The following is a 22,244-nucleotide window of genomic DNA, read 5'->3' as shown; positions in this document are numbered from 1 at the left end:
CGTGTCCTGAGTGAGAAGGCTCCTGGGAAGTGGCATGTTGACGGTGGCGGGGGGAGCGTGCTCCCCACAGCACGGACAGCTCAGCCACCCTCGCCTCTCAGTGTGCGTCTGGAAGCCAACACTTACACTTTCTGTGTGTCTAGGGGACAGGGCCAGGCTTTTACCTCAATGTGACAACTCAGAGAATATCAGAGGGAAAGGTAGAGACAGTGGCAAAAGCAGTATTACATGATCGAGCCAAAAGGATTCAAAATCAATCAATCTATCTGTGCATCCATCTTAACTTCCTTCCCTCCCCCCCTTACTTCCTTTATTCTATCCATCCTTCCTTCTGTCCACCCATGCTGGTCTGGCCACCAAAGCCTACATATGTGTGAAATTCAGCAGGCTGCTAATTTATGACTGTCAAGTGCTGAGATTTAGATATGAATTAGCTCCTACCCTCAAAAAGTTCCCAAAATAATGGTAAGTGAAGCAGTACAACGTAACTGTAAGAGTTCAGGTTTTGGAGTTAGTTGGACCTAGATTTGAATTCTCACCCTCCCACTTCTTAGCTGTGTGACCTTGGGAAAACCACTGAACCTCTCTGAACATCTGTTTTCTCATCTGCAAAATGGGCACAACAGTACTGCTTTGCTGGGGAGTCGTGAGTACTAAATGGCATCATCTTGCTCATAATGGATACTCCGTATTGGTAGCTTATTAGGTGTAGAAGTTTAGGCAGTTCTCCTCCTAGAAGACCTGATGCTGTCTCTCCCCAGAAAAGGACTGTTGACTGACTTCATTCACCTCAGTCCTCATGTGTGTTCATCTGGGCTTCTCTGTAGATCGAGTATAATCTACTCAAGAGCTACAAAGACCACCTGGAAGTCCTGGACATTCACCGAACCGACCAGGGCAACTACCCCACCTGTATGGTCTGGTACCCGCCACTTACCAAGGAGCTCTTCCTGCTCATTTGCAACAGTGGCTACAAAGTGAAGCTTTTTAATTCAACCACAAAAATGTGCAGGTAAGCATGGGAGCTTCCCGCTAATGGCACGTAGATCCGTTTCTCAGCGCCCGGCTTATTTCAAGTCCCACCTTAAGGACCTGCAAGCAGCTTGGCTACCATCACAACCCTCCTCACTTTGCAGAGGAGGAAACTGAGGCACAGATAAGGGAGGTCGTTCTCACCAAAGGTCACATGGTTAGGAAGTGCCAGAGTCAGGATTCAAACCCAGAGCCCTCGTTTCTGAGCCCAGCACTGCACGGGGATAAGGCACCCAGAGCTCAGTGCCTGAGGCTCAACGAAGGAACTGGACCCTGGGATCCCGGAGAAGTTGCTGATGTGCGATGAAATCTTCTGTTCTTCCCTCGTGGATAAAAACAGATAGTTTCAGAATGGACTTGAAGACACGGGGAGGGGGAAGGGTAAGCTGGGACGAAGTGAGAAAGTGGCATGGACATACATACATACACTATCAAATGTAAAACAGATAGCTAGTGGGAAGCAGCCGCATAGCACAGGGAGATCAGCTCGGTGTTTTGCGACCACCTAGAGGGGTGGGGTAGGGAGGGTGGGAGGGAGACGCAAGAGGGAGGAGATATGGGGTATATGTATATGTATAGCTGACTCACTTTGTTATAAAGCAGAAACTAACACACCATTGTAAAGCAATTATACTCCAATAAAGATGTTAAAGAAAAAACAAGAGATAGTTTCACCTGAATACCACCAGTTGTTTAATTTTTCTTATTCTTCGTTCTTAAAGGAGTTTTAAGTTCAACTGATAGTATTCTTTGTTCTCTCAGTAGCTATTTACTGGGCCCCTACCTGAGCCAGGTGCTGTTCCAGGTGCTGAAGATGGAGATGAAAGCAAAACAATGTTGCTGTCACCATGAAATTTGCATTTTGTTGGGGAAGTGGAGTTCATGTTAGAAGCCGGGCTGGAGACCCATGTCTGAGGTCAGCGCACCTGGTGGTTTAAAGCCATGAGATGAGAGAAGATTCCAGAGGGGAAGGGTAGATGGAGAAGCGGTCAAAGGACCAAGCCCAGGGCATCCAAAGCTTAGCATCTTAGAGCAGTGGTTCCTCCATCCCGAAGTAGGTCTGCATCCGTGGCTGGCCTCCTGTGCTGCTAGGCCTGTGGGTCCAGGCTTTGCCTCTCGTGATCAGCGCTGGTCGCGGTGCATGATCCCTGTGCCGGGGCCCTGCATCTGTCATCCCGTTTCATCTGCAATAACCCTGCAAAGGATTGTGCCACTGGGGATCAGAGAGGTGATAAAACTTGCCCCAGGTCAAGCAGCTGGTCAGGGCAGAACTTGACCCTTGAACCAAGCTGTGACTTTGTCCTCTCCTTGGCATCACAGGGCCCTGTTGCAGCCCTGGCTTTGGAAGCCTAGCTAGTCAGCCCTGGCAGGCAGCCTCTTTCTGCCTGTGGTTTGGCTGCCTCGTGGGTATGGCCGGGAAGAGCAGAGTCAGGAGAAACTGGAGGTGAGAATGCTTTAGTGACCCCACGCAGGAGGAGGAAGTTGGAAAACACCAACAGCAGCTGGCCCCATGCTTGAGGAAGACCTTCTTTTGGAAATGTATCTCAGATAAGATAGGTCCTCAAAAGGCCAGGATCACCCAGGATCTTTTTTTTTTTTTTCTTTTCCCCCCGGTAACCCTTTTTAGAAGGGTCCAAGGAAAAATGACTGAAAAATGCCGTTTCATGTGTCAGGGACAGGAGAGAAATCCAGCACAATTTTTTTTAAACTATTAAAACACTGGGAAGGAGACATTTGAAAGAAATATGTAAAAAGGAGTTTTAGGAAGATTTCAGAATCTTTGTACAGCATCTTTAACGGACAAAAACTTTTTGGACAAAGAATATCCCATAGATGTGCCCGGTCCTGAGAACCTCTGAGCTGGCTGAGCAGGTGGCTGGGGGATGCGGGATGGAGCGGCCCAGGCTTGGAGTTGCCGCTAACACTTAGTAACAGACACAGAGCCAAGCGGTCAGGAGCTTCTGCCATTGAAGATCAATGGGAAATTAGCATAAAGCAAATTTCTTTTTTTTTTTTTTTTTTAAGTGTTTCCATCCATTGCATTTTTTGTTGCTATTATTTTTTTCTTCCAGTTTTATTGAGATATAATTGACATACAGCACTATATAAGTTGAAGGTATACAGCGTAATGATTTGACTTACATACGTCGTGAAGTGATACCACGGTACGTTTAGTGAACATCCCTCAGCTCCTATGGGTACAAAATTAAAGAAATAGAAAAACTTTTTTTTGTATAACTTTTTATAACAGTTTTTTAAAAAATTTATTATTTACTTATCTTATTTTTTTGGCTGCGTCGGGTCTTAGTTGCGGCACGCGGGCTCCTCTCTAGTTCTGGTGCGTGGACTTAGTTGCCCCGTGCGGCATGTGGGATGTTAGTTCCCTGACTAGGGCTCGAACCCGCATCCCTTGCCTTGCAAGACGGGTTCTCAACCACTGGACCACCGGGGAGGTCCCTAGAAAAACATTTTTTTCTGTGAGATGAGAATTCTTAGGATTTACTCTCTTAACAGTTTTCATGTGTGACACACAGCAGGGCTCGCTCCGTTTACCATGTGGTACATCACATCCCGAGGACTTATTTATCCTGTAACTGGAAGTTTGTGCCTTTTGCCTGCCTTCATCCGGTTCCCCCTTCCCCCAACCCCTCCCTTCTGGTAACCACAAATCTGATCTCTTTTTCTATGAGTTTCTTTGTTTCCGAAGTATAATTGACCTATGACACTGTATTAGTTCTTGTTACACAACATAGTGATTCTATACATTTATACATACTTCCATTCATTTCAACATGATCACTACAATATGTCACTGTACAAAGATATTACATAGTTATTGACTATATTCTCCATGCTGTACATTTCATACCTGTGACTCATTTCTTTTGTAACTGAAAGTTTGTACCCCTTAATCTCCCTCACCTATTTCTTTCCTTCCCCCATCCCTCCTCCCCTCAGGCAACCACCAGTTTGTTCTCTGTATCTGTAATTCTGTTTCTATTTTGTTACATTTGTTCAGTTGTTTTGTTTTTTAGTTTCCACATGTAAGTGAAATCATACAGTATTTGTCTTTCTCTGTCTGACTCATTTCACTTAGCATAATACCCTCTAGGTCCATCCATGTTGTCACAAATGACAAGATTTTTATTCCATTGTGTATCTTCTTTATCCATTCATCTTTTGATGGACATGTAGGTTGCTTCTATATCTTAGCCATTGTAAGTAAAGCTGCAATGAGCATAGGGATGTGTATATCTTTTCTAATTAGTGCTTTCATTTAGAGCCATGAAGTTAGGAGTTTCTGCCATTGAAGATCAATTGGAAATTAGTATAAAGCATCTTTTTAAAAAATATTTTATTGAGGTGAAATTCACATAACATAAAACCAACCGTTTTAAAGTGAACAAATCACTGGTAGTTAGTCCATTCACAGTGTTGTGCAACTACCACCTCTATCTAGTTAAAACATTCTCATCGCTCCAAAGTAAAAACACCTTGCATAAAGCATCTTTTAAGTTGTAGGAGTAATAAAGCCCTGTAACCACAACTTAATTGGGAAGGAATTGCCTTTTGATGGTAAATCCAAAATAATTAAAAAATGCATTTAAAAGCATTTGGAAGAACGTGAAGAGGCAGTTCACAGACAAAGGCCAATAAAACCTATGAGCAGATGCTCACCAGTACATCAAAGATGCAAATGAAAACAAGACATCATTTTTCACAAATCAGATTAGCAAAGATAAAAATGATGGATAGCGCCCGGCGTTGGCAAGGGTGTAAGGGAACCAACCGGCTGTTGGCGGGCGGGGGTGGGAGGTGTGGGGACAGCAGTGTGTTACCCTCTATTAAATTATAGCCTGTCTTCTGACTTCTAGGAATGTAGCCCACAGAAGTACTCACACAGGATGCCAAGACATAAGTAAAAGGATGTCTTGTTTGAAAATATTTTTAAAAATGGAAACAATCCAAACGTCCATTAATAGGGAATTAGTTAAATGATGGCTTGTCAGTACACTGAAACATGATGCTGCTTTTAGAAAAGGAAAAAAAAGAAAAAAGAGACGATAGCTCTCTGCATAGTAACACGGAAATATCTCCAAGGCATAATATGAGATAAAGCAAATTGCCAAATATGCATGAATATATTTTCATCTAAAATTATATTTATGTAACTTATATATTTTCATCTAAAATTATAATTATATGGGCTAGAATATATATAAAAGAAGTTCTCGAGTCGTATACACCAAGCTATTACCCATGATTATCTTGGGATAAAGGGTGCAGCCATGTAGAGTTACGGGTAGATTTTCTACTTTATGTCTCAATATTTGAAAATTTTCACAATGAATATGTAAAATGTTTTCAATCAGAAGAAAAAGATATTAATTTTATGAAATTGTTAGAAATTTTGGCAGTACTAGGTAGCATTTATATAGCTCCTACTATGTGCCAGGAACTGTTCTGAGTGCTTTGTATATATTAACTTATTTAGTGCTCACTACAGTCTTATGGGGTAAATACTGTCATTATCCCTATTTTACCAGTGAGGAACCTGAGGCCCAGAGGGGTTGACTAACTTGACTTTTTTTTCTTTTGCTTATTTATAATTTAAATTAAGGTATAATTCATATACCATAACATTTACCATTTTCAGTGGCTTTTTACTGTATTCACAAAGTTGTATAACCATCATCACTATTTAATTCAAGAACATTTTCATTACCCCCCAGAAGATATCCCAAACCCGTTAGCAGTCACTCCCCATTCACGTCCTTTCCCCCCTGATCCCCCACTGCTCCACCCCTGGCAACACCAGTCTACTTTCTGTCTGTATGGATTTGTCTATTCTGGACATTTCATGTAAATGGAATCATATAATATGTGACTTCTGGTGTCTTGATTCTTAGCATCATGTTTTCAAGGTTCATCCATGGTGTAGCCTGTGTCAGTTCTTCATTCCTTTTAATGGCTGAATAGTATTCCATTGTATCCACAGACCACATTTTGTCTATTCATCCATCCGTTGTCAGTTGGGTTGTCTCTACTTTTTGGCTATTATGAACATTTGTGTATCAGTTTCTGTGTAGACATCTGTTTCATTTCTCTTGGATGTAGACCTAGGGGTAGAATTGCTGGATCATATGGTAACTATATTTAACCGTTTGAGGAACCGCCAGACTGTTTTCCAAAGTAGCTGCACCACTTTACATTCCTGCCAGCAATATATGAAGGTTCCAGTTTCTCCACAACTTGCCCCTAATTTTTAAGGGTCAGAGCTGGGATTCAAACCAGAGTCTGTTCTCTTAACCATCCTCTTCCCTGCCTCTACCCACTCAATGATATTTGAGGAAAGTCCTTAAACATTTCTACTCAAATGACTAGATAAGGGTGACTTACAATTAGCTGATGCATTGTCTACCAGCTGGTCATTTTAGTGTCTTTAACATTTCACCTAATTCTCTGTGCACGTAAACCTGATCCTGGATCATCCAGCCTGATACTCTCCTGCATCCTGCAGCCCAGTGGTCACGGTCAAGTCTGCCTTCAGAGCTCGCCCCTGCTCACCTCTTCGGTTTTACCTCCCTCCACCACCAGCCTTCTTTCTGCTTTACTCTTTCTGCAGTTTTCAAGCCATAGTCCACGTCCCATACCATTGACCTCCTGTGCCCACTGCCTGTTTTTCCGTTACCTCCATATTTCCTCTGCCTTTCCAATTCACCTTCCCAAACTCAGCTCAGATGTCTCCTGATAGAGGTACCATCACTCCTTCCGCAGCGCAGGCTCCGTGCCGGGAATTTGCCTGTCACCTCACTTCTCCCCTCATGGTGCTTCCATGTCCGTTGTTCCCGCAAGGCTGTGAGGTTAGCAACCACATCTCACTCATTTCTGAGTCCCGACCCCCCGTCACGGTGCCTGGCACAGAGAGGTGGTCAAGAAAGACATACAAGGAGCGTCTCCTGTTCCCACCAGACACGGGCTGGGTGCAGGGGACACAGGGAGAAAACACGTCCAAACGATGAGGGGCTTAAAATATAATAAGATGAAATAGCTACTGTCCTTACCCTGGGGCAGACCCAAGTTTTGTGGGGTGTGAAGTGTATTTGGCTTTGTGGGTCCTCTTTTTTTAAAAAAGATATATAATTAAGAATAAAAAGTGGGGACTTCCCTGGTGGCACAGTGGTTAAGAATCCACCTGCCAATACAGGCGACACGGGTTTGATCCCTGGTCCGGGAAGATCCCACATGCTGCAGAGCAATTAAGCCCGTGCGCCACAACTATTTAGCCTGCACTGTAGAGCCCGCGAGCCACAACTACTGAGCCCGCGTGCCACAGCTACTGAAGCCCGCGCGCCTAGAGCCCGAGCTTCTCAACAAGAGAAGCCACCGCAATGAGAAGCCTGCGCACCGCTACGAAGAGTAGCCCCTGCTCGCGGCAACTAGAGAAAGACCACGTGCGGCAGCAAAGACTCAACACAGCCAAAAATAAACAAACAAACAAACAAACAAATAAATAAAATAAGCTACAAGGATATACTGTAAAAAATATATATATTAAAAAAAAAGTGGAAAAAGTGGCTAGTGCCCCTCCCAGGCCTCAGGAGGTGTGTGTGCAAGGAAGGGGTCCTGATGCGCAGGTCTGGCCAGCTTCAGGGGAAATCCACCTCTGGGCTTGAGGTCCTGTCCGGGAGCCTCCCCTCAGATCAGATTCCTAATTAGCGTAAGAGTGTCTGAATTCAGAAGTCGGACTGCTGTGAGGGTGCGATTCATTACAGTTTGATGTGCAGATGGATTTTTGGAATCCGCGCGTTGCCTTTAGACCTGCCGTCAGCTGTCTGGACACCAGGCTGAGGTCTTGGCCCCGCCGTGGGGATGGGGGTGTTTCCTCGCATCCTGCTGACGTTCCTCCCTTCCTTGCAGCATTTTTCCCATCCCTTGTTCGCGTGCACGTTCTCGAGGCATAATGTTCCCTTCACTCAGCTGTCAAGGAGGAAAGTCAGAGCCGTGGCTGTGAAAAGCATCCTTCACAAGCAGAGTTTCCCCAGAGCGTTCGCCGTTTGGAGCTGTTGCCCCTTATTTACGGCCGCTGTTGGCGGTTGAGGGAGAGGTTCTTACAATGGGCTTAGCTGAGCAACAAGACAGGAAATTCAGAATTTAAAATGTATAGGGCAACGTGAAAGGGAGCAAGTCATAAAACCTGCCTTGGGATTTGTGGAATTTAGAAAGCGTTCCTTTTTTTCTCTTGCAGAAAGACACTCCTCGGGCCAGTTTACGGATCTCCCATTGAGCAGATACAAATCCTCCCAGTGAAAACCCCTCTGGAACTTCAGAAATGCTACATGGTGTTTGTTAACAGGGACAAGGTACCAGCCCTTTTGCTCTCTGCCCCGTGAGGTGACCGTGTACTTGGAGCCGGAGGCAGTCTCAGGTATTTCAAGACTCAAGAACGCCGGCTTTCACAGCCAAGCCCGCGACTCCCGTCCTGCTCCACAGTGAAAATGGCCATAAATGAGCGGGAATGACTCTCAGGAGAGTTACCTCATTTTCTCTACTCCCAAAAGTACAAGACACATGGTCCACCAAAGGGTTTTTCTTTTCTGATTTCTTTACAAGGAAAAATCTTATAAAGACATACAAGTTAGTTACACTTAGTTGTATATTTGATGACTAATCTATATGGGAAGGCATAAAATCATAAGATGCCAGAATTGTCCTGGAAAAGCCTGGACATGTGACCATGAAGATAGGAGGAAAGCTTCCTTTCTGTGTCCCTGGTGGAACCTGCATCTCTCTCCCAAGGGACCACCGTGCACGGCACAGTGTGTGCGAAGCCCCAGCCATGTGAAATGCAGCTCTCACACACTGAGATGGCTGGTTCTGGACACACAGGTCCTTCCCGTAAACAGATCTGGAGGTGACAGGTGACCCTGCCAGGCCCGGCCTGGGGCCCGGTTATCTGAGTCTGAATATCTAGTTACATCTTCCTTTCTAGGTTGGACTTCAGATCTTACCAGTTGATGGCAACCCACATAAGACGTCTGCTCTTATATGCCACCCCAGCGGGGTGGCTGGAATGGACGTTTCCTATGACGGCCGCTATGCCTTCACAGCAGGAGGGCAGGACCGGACGGTGGTGCAGTGGGAAATCAATTTAAGGTGCGTGATGCGACGAGAAGCTTGGCCCCATAAGAAGGGTGCCGAGTGGAGACCCCTTCTTTTCACTCAGGAACAGCAGACAGGTATTAAACCCCTATGACATGCCAGGCACTGTGCTAGGCCTGCGGGTCCAAAGACAGCCAAGACTCAGGCGTTGCCTTTGGGGTGCTCCCTGCGACACCCGCTCGTATTAATGTGCAGACAAAAGGTTACTGTTCTGTCCCAGGGGCCCATGGTATTTGCAGGTGAGGCCGTGTGATTCCACCTTGTTCACCCGGGCCCCATGAGATACTTCTCACCCTGTCGCCGCCTGCAAATTCACACCAGTTAGAGAGATCTAGCCTGAATCTCCAAAGAGTGTGTTACAGAAATAGTAAGAGTATCATTTGAAATGTGTATTTTCAGTCTACTCTTCTCACCCCCCTGCCCTGAGCTGAGAATCTCTGCCTAGGGCGAGGCTGGAGAATTGCATGGTTGAGCATCAGAGAGACACGGACTTTGAAGTCAAAGAGACAAGGGTTCAAATCTGAAGCCTACTCTCTGCTAGCTGTGGGACCTAGGGCAGGTTTCTTAGCAGCTCTGATCTTTGGATTCCTTGTCTGTGAAATGGGGGTACATGGGGGTAAAAATAGGGACTTTTACAGGATCCTTGTAAGGATCAGGTAGGCTGATACATGTAAAGCACACAGCACAGAGATAAGGACTCAGTAAATTAATCATTTCCTTTTGTCTCTTCTTCCTTATAAAGGCATTTGCTTATGAGCTCAGGATCTTTGTTACTAAAAAAGGGGGCAACCACTATGGTGATCCTCTCATCTCCCCAAATTCAGCGAGCAGCCCCGGGGCAGAGCCAGTTCCTTGCCTGGCCACCTTCTCCAAGCCCCTGCCTCTCAGGTGGCCCCCTGCCTGGCAGGGTCCCATTGAGGAGCTGGGTAAAAGCAGCTCGGAGGCGCCGAGCTTCCTAAAAGAACAAACCTGCTTCATGGCTCCCAGTAAAAGCACACCCCTTACTGTCTGCCACGTGCACATCTTTCTTCTGTGCAGACATCGAAGCTTCGCCCCTTAACCTGAATAGGAGCAAGAACAGCGAGGTTAATCCGCGTTGGAACCGCGGGGGTTTCAGTTTGCAGTTGCAGCTCTGACCTTCACCTCTGCCTTCACCTAAGAGGGCAGATCTTGGGAATTGAGAAGCTGGAGGTGAGCTCTCCCCTTGAAAAGAACCTCCTGATCAGGGCCCCAGAATGAGCTGCTTAATTCCTGGACACCTAGCCTGTTACCTGGACCAATGGGGCAAGCAACACCCTGGTGGGAGAACAGTCTTCCTTCTTTCGTTTTTGTCCTCTTCTCAATCATCTTGGGATCTGCACTAGTAGAGATTTTAAAAAAAAAAAAGCACCCACTTTCCAGTAGCTTTCCTGTGCATGGCCAAAGTCCAGGCTTCTGAGAATTTCAATTTAATCTGTTGCAGGGACAAAAGATCATTATAAACTAATTAGCACTTCATTGCTGCTTCTGGTGTTTTAATATGTTCAGTGCTTCACTAATGGGAAGAAATATAAAAACCCTAAACAAGTAAACAAACAAGATTCCCTACCAGATCTACTGATGGCGAGTCGTCGGGTGAAATGAAGACGATAAATCCTCTCACGTTCACATTATTTTAACCAGCGCACTCCTAGGGCCCCAAACTATCATTGCAGCATCTCAGACTTCCCCTGGGAGACCCCTTCCCTCATCTTTCCCCCTGTCTTGGCTGGCAGGCCACCCTCTTTCTCTCCTTGTCTGGCATCTGTTTTAAAATCCCCGATTTTTGTGCTCAACCTCACACCCCCCTGTAATCCTGCTGCCTTGCTCAGACAAGAGCAGAAAGACCTGGATTCAAATCCCACCTCCCCTACTACTTGCTGTATGACCTGAGGCAAGTCCCTTCCCTTCCCTGAGTCTCAGTTTCTCTGTCTGTTAAATGGGGATATTATCACCATGTTCAGAGCTGTTTTGAGGGTGGTGATTCCTACCATTGCTGTTCCCCCTCCTCCCTCCCCCCACCCCGTCCCCTCCTCTTCCCCCTCCCCCTCCTCTCCCACCTCCCCTCCCCCCCCCTTTTTTTTGTTGTTGTTGTTGCTAACATGAAAGCCTTTGTTTTTAATTTGGTTGATACACAGTTGACAAAATATTTTAGAATAAAATAATCCATGAACAGGCACAAGGTATTTACAGTAACAACTGTGAAAAACATAAAACTGACGTATTCTTAAACAGTAATGTTTATTTATAAAATTTTTTGTTGTGAATCCGGAAGACTTTCAGTTCTGCTCATTACCCTGGTCTGAAGCCCCGACAGATGGTGTGTAAGGCCCAGGAGTAGGAGGTGCAACTCTAACACATTTGGCAAGTAAGGATAATCTGTTGGTTTGAGCTCACAGGGAAGTGAAGGGCCAGATCTTGGGGTAAGGTCCCCTTTCTCTTCCCCCTCCTCCCTCTCCTCTCCCTCCTCTCCCTCCCCTCCCCTCCCCTCCCCCTCCCCCACCCCCTCCCCTCCCCCTTCTCCCCTAGAGAGCGTTTACTGAGCTCTTGCTATATGCTGGTTGCAGTGCTCACTGTTTCTTGGGCTTTAGCTCTTTCCCAAAAGCACTGAGTATATTTCTGGGCACACACACAGTAGGTTTTCAATAAATGTACCTCCATCTTGTGCCCCAATGACCTCTTTTTTTGTGGCAAGCATTAGAACCCAACTTAGGCAGAAAGGGGAAGTTACGAGCGGGTCCTGGGGTCTCGGGTCACCGCACCGCAGGGAGAGCAGACCAGCCCGCCCTCAGCGTTTGCTCTCCGCTCGCCTCTGCTGTTGCTGTCACTCTCTGCAGAGCTGGATTTCGTCACTCAGCGGGAACTCGGCCACTGACAGTCCCCAGATTTCACACCAGAGAGAGGGAGTCTCTTGCCCCAGCTCTGGTGGGACAAGCCCAGCCCCGTCCCTCTGGCTCTCAGGTCAGCTGAGCTGACGGTGGCCAGGAAGCAGGGGACGTGGGGTAGTCCTGACGGCTGGAGGGCTGTTCCCAGAGAATCCGGAGCTCTGTGCGCCTGTCCCCTGGGGCCTTCCTGGTGGCGACTGGCTCCTCCATGTCACCTGGGCCTTTACCTGGCCCTGCTTCAGAATCAAATGGCCAAATAGTGGCCTCACTGCCCACAGAGCCTGTCGGGATTGGGCCTGGGCCTGGCCTGGAGGCCACAGAGCGGGAGCCCTCTCAGCCGGACACCTGCCTCGATGCCCGCCAAGAGCGGGGTGAATATCAGAGCCAAGAGCCGGGTGAAAACTGGGCCCTACTGGAGACGGTCCTCAGGCCCACCTGGACCCCAGGCCCACCTGGAGAGTACACCAGCTCCATGGACCTCACGCAGCCTGCTTGGGTGGGGCTTGTGCGGGGCCGTGACAAGAGGACCGAGGACTGTTTTGTGGCTGACTCTTGCAGGAGAGCCGTAGGTGCACCTCAACACCCAGTTCCACAGTAATAATAGTCCTGAGCCAGGCCCGGGGCCGAGTGCTTTCCGTGTATTGTCTGATGTGTCCTCACAGCCATCCTGTGGCGTAGGCACTGTTGGTATCCCTGTTGTACAGATCTGGAAACTAGCTCCGAGGGGTTCAGTGATCTGCCCAAGCAATGGAGTAACGTGCTGGGGCTGGGATTCACATCAACCCCACACCTCAACAAAGATTCATCACAGGAGAAAAATAAAGGGCTTCATGTCGAATCCTTTCTGTGCATTCACTTTAATTTTCACAACAATCCCCTGAGGCAGACCCTGTAATTATTTCCATTTTACAGAATAGGAAACTGAGGCCCTGAGTGGTTAAGTCACTTGCCCATGATCACACTGCTTGCAAGTGGCGGAGCCGGGGCTCACAGGCACGTCCCTTTGACTCCAGCTTCTGTATACATAACCACTTCCCCGCCATGGTCTGCACAAAGTGTGTCTTAATAACCCTACAAAGAGGCTAATGGTCTGATTAGCAGAAATCCAGTTAGTGGATTATTAAGATGATTTCATATTATTATTAGCATTTTGTATGAGGCAAAGTCAGCCTCATACAAAAAGTAGGTTTTCTTACCACTTAAAGGGGCTATTTTTGGAAAAATCTGACCCTGTGTTAGAGAGCAGAGGTTATTTTTATCTGACCAGCGTGGGTCCCTTGCGGCCTCCAGAGTTTTTATGGAAGCAATTAGCGACGGCCATCCACCTGTGCCACATCCCATTCTTCTGGCTCTGGTCACATGCAGATCTAAAGTTACAGGAGGGCCGCTTGGCTCGGGGGACTGTGGACTCACCACCCTCCCTCCCTCCCCCCCACCGCCCCCCCCCCAAGAGATTGCAGACAAATTGCCAGGCGTCTGCCCTGTCATCCACGAGAGAATATCATCGTCATTAAGGCGGGTGCCCTGTACCACCGGGTTCCCCACTTGAGATTGAATTTTCCATTTGCAGCTTCATTTTGGAGGGAATTTGCTTAACAAGTTTACAGAGACCCTAATCGTATCCTCGCTGTAATACCCTTCGGAGGTCCGCAGCTGGGCAGCCTTGCGGTGCATTGCTTTCCCGACTGACTGCTGGCTAATAACGATGTTTCTCTCATTGTTCTAGTGCCCTGGAGGCAGCAGTTTCTCTTGGGGGCGAAGACCTGACCCCATTCTATGGTCTGGTGTCTGGTGGCAGGGAAGGAAAATTCTACAGGGTAATTGTCCTCAGAGTAAACACTTCCTGGTAACATCTAGTTAAGTCTGTAAAACAGATGTGCCCAGGGTTAACCTTCTTGCTTTTTGCCAAAGCTGTTTTCCCCACTGAGCTTAAAATGTACTTTCTAGAAAATGTCCTTGAAGTCTAAATGGCTGCTTCAGACTTAAGCCAAAAATGCATGTTGTGTTTCCACTTTATTTCCACATAGGAGCTGGAAGACTATTTTTACTATTCTCAGCTCCGTAGTCAAGGTATTGATACAATGCAGACCAGAAAGGTGTCGGAACACATCTGCCTGTCGGAGCTTCCTTTTGTCATGAGAGCAATTGGCTTTTACCCATCGGAAGAGAAGGTAGGTAGAATGAAAACAAGAACAGCCGTGGGATGTGTTATTTATAAAAACGACCTCAGGGAGCAATCATTATAGGTCAAAGTAAAAATTTAACACTGTTCTTACATAAATGGATCAGAAAGGAGGTCCTGGGCATAGCAGATGCACTGCTTAGAAACAGACTTGCCGTAAAGATATTCCTGTAAGGCGGATTCCTTACCAGAGTTTGGGCATGGGCTTTGGAATTAGACAGAAGGCCCCTAGCTGCAGGAGGACCAGCCTCATCCAGTTCAAAGAGTTGGTGCCCGCACAGCACTTGGCACAGAGTAGGCGACGTAGGAAGAGCTCAGTAAATGCTCGCTGTTGTGATCCTGTCCCTGTAGCTGCCATTCACCTGGCCTGTGTGAATGGGCTGCTCCTGCGAGCTGGGTGCTCACCCTGGGCTGCGGATGGAGCTCAGGAGATGCAGCCGCTCCTCAGAACCTCGTAGCACACCCCAGCTGTAAGGGGCTCCCAGCGGGGACCAGAGGAAATGGTCCTCGTGGAAACTGTGGCTTCAAATGCAACTGATTGGGTACTCTCACTTGAAATGCTAACACATTCTCATTGTAGAAAGTTTGGAAAAGATACACAAGTGGAATGAAGAAAATAATTACCTATAATCCCAGTACACAGAGACAACAGTTATTGGTATCTTCCTGGATTGATTTATATATAATACATACATATATATATATATATATATATAATTTTAAAAAACTAATGGGTACCATATTGAATATATATTTTTATCCTATATTTTCACTTGATATGATGTAATACGCATTTCCCATTTCATTAACAATTCTCTGAAAACTTGATTTATAAAGGATATAGCTTAATTTTAAAACTTTGTCTGATTTAGAAAATAGACCTGTAAAGAAGAAAATAGAAATGACTCAGAGGTAATCATTATTAACATTTGGGTGGACTTCCCTCTATTGTTTTATATTTAGACATAGATAAACAAAGAATTGTCATTATGTGGTGTATATAGGTGTATATCTCAACATTTTACAGAGCACGTGTGTATGTATATGTATACGTGTATAGCAACATTCTCAGTAACTGTTGTTTTGTGAGCATGTGGCGAAAACTCCTCGATAATATGCTTTTTACCCCTGGCTTTATTAAGATATAATTGACATATAACATTGTGTGCATTTAAGATATTCAATATAGTGATTTTATATACGTACATATTAAAAATGATTACCACGGTATGGTTAGTTAACACATCCATCCCCTTGCATGGTTACAGTTTTTTGTGTGTGATGAGAACTTGAAAAATCTACTATGTTAACGACTTTCAAGTATTCTGTACTGTATTGTTAACTAGAGTCCCCATGCTGTACCTTACACCCCCAGGACATGTTTATCTTATAATTGGGAGTTTGTACCCTTTGACCACTTTTCACCCATTTCTCCCACTCCCCACCCCCTGCCCCTGGCAACCACCAATCTGTTTCTGTTTCTATGAGTTTGGTTTTTTTTTAAGATTCCACATACAAGTGAGATTGGACAGTATTTGTCTTTCCCTGTCTGACTTGTTCCACTTAGAGCAATGCCCTCAGGTTTCATCCATGTTGTCATACATGGCAGGATTTCCTTCTTTTTTATGGCTAAATAATATTCCAATAATATTCTATCATGCACACAGACACAATCCACATTTTCTTTATCCATCCCTACCAACAATGCACAAGAATTCCCTTTTCTCCACATCCTTGTGAACACTTGTTTTCTCTTGGTTTTTTTGATGAAAGCCATTCTGACAGGTGTGAGGTGATAGCTCATTGTGGTTTTGATTTGCATTTCCCTGATGGTTAGTGATGTGAGCACCTTTTCATGTACTTATTGATCATTTGAATATCTTCTTTAGAAAAATGTCTATTCAGGTCTTCTGCCCATTTTTTAAGTGGGTTATTTGGCTTTTTTTTTTTTTTAATTATTAGCACCTTTAATTATTATTTATTTATTTATCCTTTTTTGTTTTTTTTTTTTTTTGGCTGTGTTGGGTCTTCGTTTCTGTGCGAGGGTTTCCTCTAGTTGCGGCAAGCGGGGGCCACTCTTCATTGCGGTGCGCAGGCCTCTCACCATCGTGGCCTCTCTTGTTGCGGAGCACAGGCTCCAGACGCGCAGGCTCAGTAGTTGTGGCTCACGGGCCCAGTTGCTCCGCGGCATGTGGGATCCTCCCAGACCAGGGCTCAAACCCATGTCCCCTGCATTAGCAGGCAGACTCTCACCCACTGCGCCACCAGGGAAGCCCGGTTATTCGGCTTTTTGTTATTGGTTGTGAGTCCCTTATGTATTTTGGATATCAACCCCTTATCAGACATGTGGTTTGCAAATATTTCCTCCCATTCCGTAGGTTGCTTTTTCATTTTGTCAATCGTTTCTTTTGCTGTGCAGAAGCTTTTTGGTTTGCTGTAGAGAACATGCTTTCGAAAGGCTGTATACTCAGTTGATCCATTCCCCAGTTGACAGACACATAGGTTGTCTGAAGTATTTCGGCTGTCAGAGACATGGTTGTGATGCACATCTCTGCGTATGGTTTTTGCATACTTCTCTGATTATTTTCCTGGGTCAGAGTCCTAGAAATAGAATTACTGGGTCAGAGAATATGAACTTTAAGGCCCGTTGCCAAATAGTTTTCCAGCAATGTAGCATTTTGCAGCTCACCATCAAGCATACATAACTCCTGAAACCCAGCTAAGACTCAACGTTCACATTAGGTGTCTGAGCACATTTCAGTGATGTGAGCTGTGGTCCCAGTCATTTCCCTTGGCTTCAGTGGCCTACCCAGAATCACCATTTTTTGGGTGCTCCAAGTATGACTGGAAGGTGACTTTTATTCTCCAAGTAGCGTCTGGAGAAATGAGTTTTCAGAGCCCATAAACCCAGCTGAGTCTTGAATGAGTACCTTAAAAACATCAGGGGGACTTCCCTGGTGGCACAGTGTTTAAGAATCCACCTGCCAGTGCAGGGGACACGGGTTCGAGCCCTGGTCCGGGAAGATCCCACATGCCGCGGAGCAACTAAGCCCGTGCGCCACAACTACCGAGCCTGCGCTCTAGAGCCCGCGAGCCACAACTGTTGAGCCTGTGTGCCACAACTACTGAAGGCCACGCGCTCTAGAGCCCGTGGTCTGCAACAAGAGAAGCCACAGCAATGAGAAGCCCGCGCACCGCAACGAAGAGTAACCCCCGCTCACTGCAACTAGAGAAAGCCTGCGTGCAGCAACAAAGACCCAGCGCAGCCAAAAAAAAAAAAAAGTCAGGGATTCTTTAAGCTCCTCAAAAGGTCTTTTGACCAGTGTTCATTTTGTAAAAGTACATGGTCAGAAACAGAAGCAACTACCCGGAAAGTTTGTGCAACCCACATAAAAGTGTTCCCTAGAGCTGTGTTTCTAAAGCATGTTCCTTAGAACATTGTTTCCCAAACTGGCAACCTGCAACAGAATTACCTGGAGCATTTACTAAAAAATCAGATTCCTGGGCCCCATCCCAGATCTAGCCAATCAGAATCTCGAAGTATGGGGCCTGGGAGTCTGCATTTTCCACTTTGCCCCTTACCTGGTAGTCCATCCGGGAAGAGGCCCTCCTCCACAGTGCCGCACAGACTCAGTTGCTACCTGCAGTGTCTAAGGATCATATTCATATGAAACTCACCAAAATGCCATCATGGGCCATATGTCTCACATTTCCTGTAAGCACTCAGGAGCCTCTCTCTGATGGCTGCAGATCCAAGCCATCCTACTAGGGAAGCAGCACCGGGTAGCAGCTGGGAGCACAGGCTCCTGGGTCAGGTGGCTCTGGGTTTGACTCCTGACTATAAGCACTCGCTAGCTGTGAGACTTGGTCAAGTTTCTGAACCTCTTTAAGCCTCAGTTTCCTCATCTATAGCATGGGGCTAATAGTAGTACCCAGCCCCTGGAATTAATGTGACGATTAAATGAGTATCTGTTTAGTACAGAACAGGGCACATGTTAAATGTTTGAGAAAACACCGTCGAGTGTTATTACCTCCACCATCCATCCTATCCTCGTCTCTGGATGTGTGATTATAAAAGGCCTTTAGATGAATGTCTCTCTGGCCCTGTGGATCTTTGTTTACAATACCCTTTCTAAAATCAGTTTTTTATTTTCTTGATTTGTCTGGTAAGGAGACTTTATGTAAATGGCCGAAAGTCATCAAACTGATGGCAGCCTTCTCACCCAGGATTCTTGGTTTTAAACCCTGGGCTCATGTAAATGTGTCCTCTGCAGTCCTGCTTTGTCGATAAGGGAATTCTGGGTGTTTATCCTTTGTGACTGTCACCCACCTGCCACATGGATCACTGAAGGAGGAGGGTGGCACAGAGTGGCTGTGGTTTTTCTGCTTCCTCTAGAAGTAAGAAGTGTAATTACCAAAGGCTCACTCCGTTGTCCTATCATTGGCCAAAAATAATAAAGCTTAACAACCTATCGAAATCTTGCTGATGAGTAAAAAGTACCCAGAGGGACTTCCCTGGTGGTCCAGTGGTTAGGTCTCGCTGCTTTCACTGCCAAGGGCCCGGGTTCAATCCCTGGTTGGGGAACTAAGATCCCACAAGCCACGCAGTGTGGCAAAAAAAAAAAAAAAGTACCCAGAAAAAAAGCTTAGTCTGCGACAAATGTTATAAAGTGACATTGAATGTTATTTTACCCACATTAAAACGGTCATTGCAAGGTTGTCACTGACTGTTATGTCACCCCCCCCTGCCAGCTGCTAAAAAGGGGTTTCAGTGCCCCACTCAGTGTCTTCATAAATCCCCTGGACTCCAGGGTTTTTAATCCACTTAAAAAATAAATTTACTCTTTGGAGATGTTTTCTGAAGTCCCCCGATCCAGATGTGGCCACATCCGAGTGCAAACACTGTTCGCTGATGAATTAGTTTATATCTGAAGCTCCGAGGGGAGAACTTTTTGATCTCTAGTTTCCATCAGATTTATAGCGATTTTAATAAAAATATTTTCGGGGCTTTGAAACTTTTAAACCCAGGCTTTGTCATGGTTAATGAAACATTTCCTATTAAGATGCAGCTGTTCCCCCTCCCCTGAGAAGTTGCATGAAGAAGTATGTGCCGCTGATAAGAGTATTTTCACACTTGGTTACTTGAAAGACTTAGAAACTTAGACTCAAGCCAGCCCCCCAAGGCTCTACATTATTTATATTTTTCTTACGTCATTTTAACTGCCTTGGGGATTTGAATCTAGTCAGTGTGGTAGATTGAAGCCAAATTATACAAGAATGTAACCCTCCCCAAAGAATCCCTAACCATTCCCATCTTCTGCAGAACACAGCCAAAGAGGTGAGGTGGGCTGCTCTTACAAATCTTCATTTTTTTTTTTTTTAAATTTTTATTTATTTATTTATTTTTGGCTGCGTTGGGTCTTTGTTGCTGCGTGTGGGCTTTCTCTAGTTGCAGTGAGCGGGGGCTACTCTTCGTTGTGGTGCACGGGCTTCTCATTGCAGTGGCTTCTCTTGTCGCGGAGCACGGGCTCTAGGTGCGCGGGCTTCAGTAGTTGTGGCACGCAGGCTCCGTAGTTGTGGCGCACGGGCTTAGTTGCTCCGCGGCATGTGGGATCTTCCCGGACCAGGGCTTGAACCCGTGTCCCCTGCATTGGCAGGCGGATTCTGAACCACTGCGCCACCAGGGAAGCCCACAAATCTTCATTTTTTTTAAAAGAAAGATCTGCAATGTTTATAATGTTATAAACCCTAAGTTTGGGTTCCTAAGTTAGGGCTCTTCACAGTTTGTATAGCTGATTTCACATACAAGAAAGTTTCATCTTCCATCTTTATATATATATTTTTCCCTCCGGGACTTTGGAATATCATGTCGGGGCCAGGCCTGTGCGTCACATGTGTTCCCTGGTCACTTGTGGCTATGTTTCTATTTAGCTTGCAGAGCGTTTTAGATTCTTGGTAAGTTTTTGCAATGAATTAGCAGCAGTTCAAGCACTTAGTTCTATAAATTAAGGCCAATCCTGACAGAGAGGCGTGCGCCCAGCACGAGCTCACATCGTGGAGACTCAGCAGATCTTGGTCGGATGAGTAAACGAATGAATGATACGCTCACCAGTCATGTCTGACTGCAAAAACAATAAGGACGATAGAATCCCTGACATTATTGTTTGATCTCAGAGTAATTAATAGTAGCCCTAACTATTTGGTCTATTCAGCAGCTTTAGCCTTGTTTAGGAGGGTTTGGAGAGGAAATAATCACTTAACTTTTTAAACGTGCTGACCTTTGGACCCAGCAATTCTGCTTTTAGGAGTATATCCTACAGGAAAACTCAGGCAAGTGTAACAGTGACGTACTGCAGGATAGTTTATAATAGTGAAAAATTAAAACAACCTTAAGGTCCGTTGATAGGAGATAGGGTAAATCAAGTAAGGCACACCTACACTTAGTAGTTATTAAACAGTGAAATTGACCTATGATTCTTTTTTTTCTGTTCTCTTCTTTTTTTTAATTCTTTAATTTTATTTATTTGGCTGCGTCGGGTCTTAGCTGCAGCGCACGGGCTCTTTGTTGCAGTGCGCGGGCTTCTCTCTAGCTGCGGCACGCGGGCTCCAGAGCACGTGGGCTCAGTAGTTGCGGCGCATAGACTTAGCTGTCCCGTAGCGTGTGGGATCTTAGTTCCCCAACCAGGGATCGAACCCATGTCCCCTGTATTGGGAGGCGGATTCTTAACCACTGGACCACCAGGGAAGTCCCTGACCTATGATTCTTGCTTGACTCAGAAAGAATGTGCTGGTTTTATTGTTAAAGGACAAAAGGCAAGTTGCAAAACAGTATGTAAAGCATGACCTCACTTCATTAACAATAATATATAGATCTCATATATGCCTAGCAAAACTGAAAGAACTTCTTCCAAACCCTTAACAACACTGACTTCTGAGGCACGGGATCTGTGAGAGCTTTTACTGTCTACTTTCTGCCTATCACCTCCATCAGCTGGGGCCTCTGGTACCAGCTGGAACCCAGCCCTGGTTGCCACCCGTAGTCGGAGTTCGGGGCTGCCCTGGGGGCTCGCGCTCTCCTGGCCTCGGGGCTCCCCCGTGTGCATGTGCACGCTCCAGGTCATTCCAGACGTGACGCTCAGCGTCTTCCTCCTTTTCCACAAAAACAGAAAGCCCATCCACACAAGACAACTTCCCTGAAAAACTGGGAATCACCAGACAGATTCATGCATAACCACATTCCACAGCAGTTTACCTAAAACTTCTCATTAGACCTTCTTCCCAGTCCCGATGACCACCCCCAGGGGGGCTTCCTTGCTGGTCTTGACCCCCACCGAGCTCTGCTCCCCCTCTTCCTTCCCTGAGGAGCACCCCATTCTGTCCCTCCGCTGGCCATGCCAGCTCAGCTCTTAGCTTCTGTTTCCAAATATGCAGTATAAGCCCATCTCTAGGGTTTACAAATGAAAAAACTTCCCATTTAGTCGCATCCACTCTCCTTAGAAGACCATCGTGGCTGTAAATTGCCGGGGAGAGGGGAGGCTCATACATACATTTCTGTAGAATTTAATTTTTCTTAACTACAAGCGGTAGCTTGTATTGCTTTTGTTTTCAGAACAAAACCCAGAAAGATAAACGAACAAATCCTCCCCAAGCCTTGTGTGCTAATCTTTGTGGCTAAACCTCGGTCCCAGCTGGGGTGGAGGGAGCGTAGCCAAGTGGCACAGCCGCCCACCATGCGAGGAGGAGAAATTTGAGCCAACGGTCATGGGCACAGCTTCTGCTCTGATGAAGACCCTATGGGAATTTGGAAATTCGCACTTTGAAGAAAGGTCCTCAGTGGGTTGGATTTGTTCTGAAGCATAAATATCAGGAGGTGTTTCCATCCTGAAAGTGAGAGAAATGGCCCACTACTGTCGGGAGGCCTTCCTGGTCCACTGAGAACCCTACGCCAGGGAGCGCTGCTGTTG

General features: G+C 46.0%; 1 protein-coding gene across 3 annotated transcripts in view; it reads left to right on the top strand.

Annotated features, from left to right (window-relative positions):
- The window catches only part of CFAP251 (cilia and flagella associated protein 251), a 68,680-nt gene that overhangs the window by 36,876 nt on the left and 9,560 nt on the right, over positions 1-22,244 (top strand). For 2 of the 3 annotated variants that reach the window (XM_068563568.1, XM_068563569.1), the window contains 5 exons: positions 828-1,012; positions 8,282-8,396; positions 9,026-9,189; positions 13,825-13,915; positions 14,126-14,269. In XM_068563568.1, the coding sequence (XP_068419669.1) occupies positions 828-1,012; positions 8,282-8,396; positions 9,026-9,189; positions 13,825-13,915; positions 14,126-14,269 (699 nt within the window). Of the gene's footprint in view, positions 1-827; positions 1,013-8,281; positions 8,397-9,025; positions 9,190-10,233; positions 10,989-13,824; positions 13,916-14,125; positions 14,270-22,244 lie in introns of those variants that run through there. The other variant, XM_068563570.1, reaches the window with a different exon arrangement.

This window comes from Eschrichtius robustus, chromosome 14 (assembly GCF_028021215.1).
Source record: "Eschrichtius robustus isolate mEscRob2 chromosome 14, mEscRob2.pri, whole genome shotgun sequence".
Taxonomy (NCBI): Eukaryota; Metazoa; Chordata; class Mammalia; order Artiodactyla; family Eschrichtiidae; genus Eschrichtius; species Eschrichtius robustus.
The sequence above is the reverse complement of the archived record's forward strand: the minus strand, read 5'-3'. Positions and strand labels throughout refer to the sequence as shown.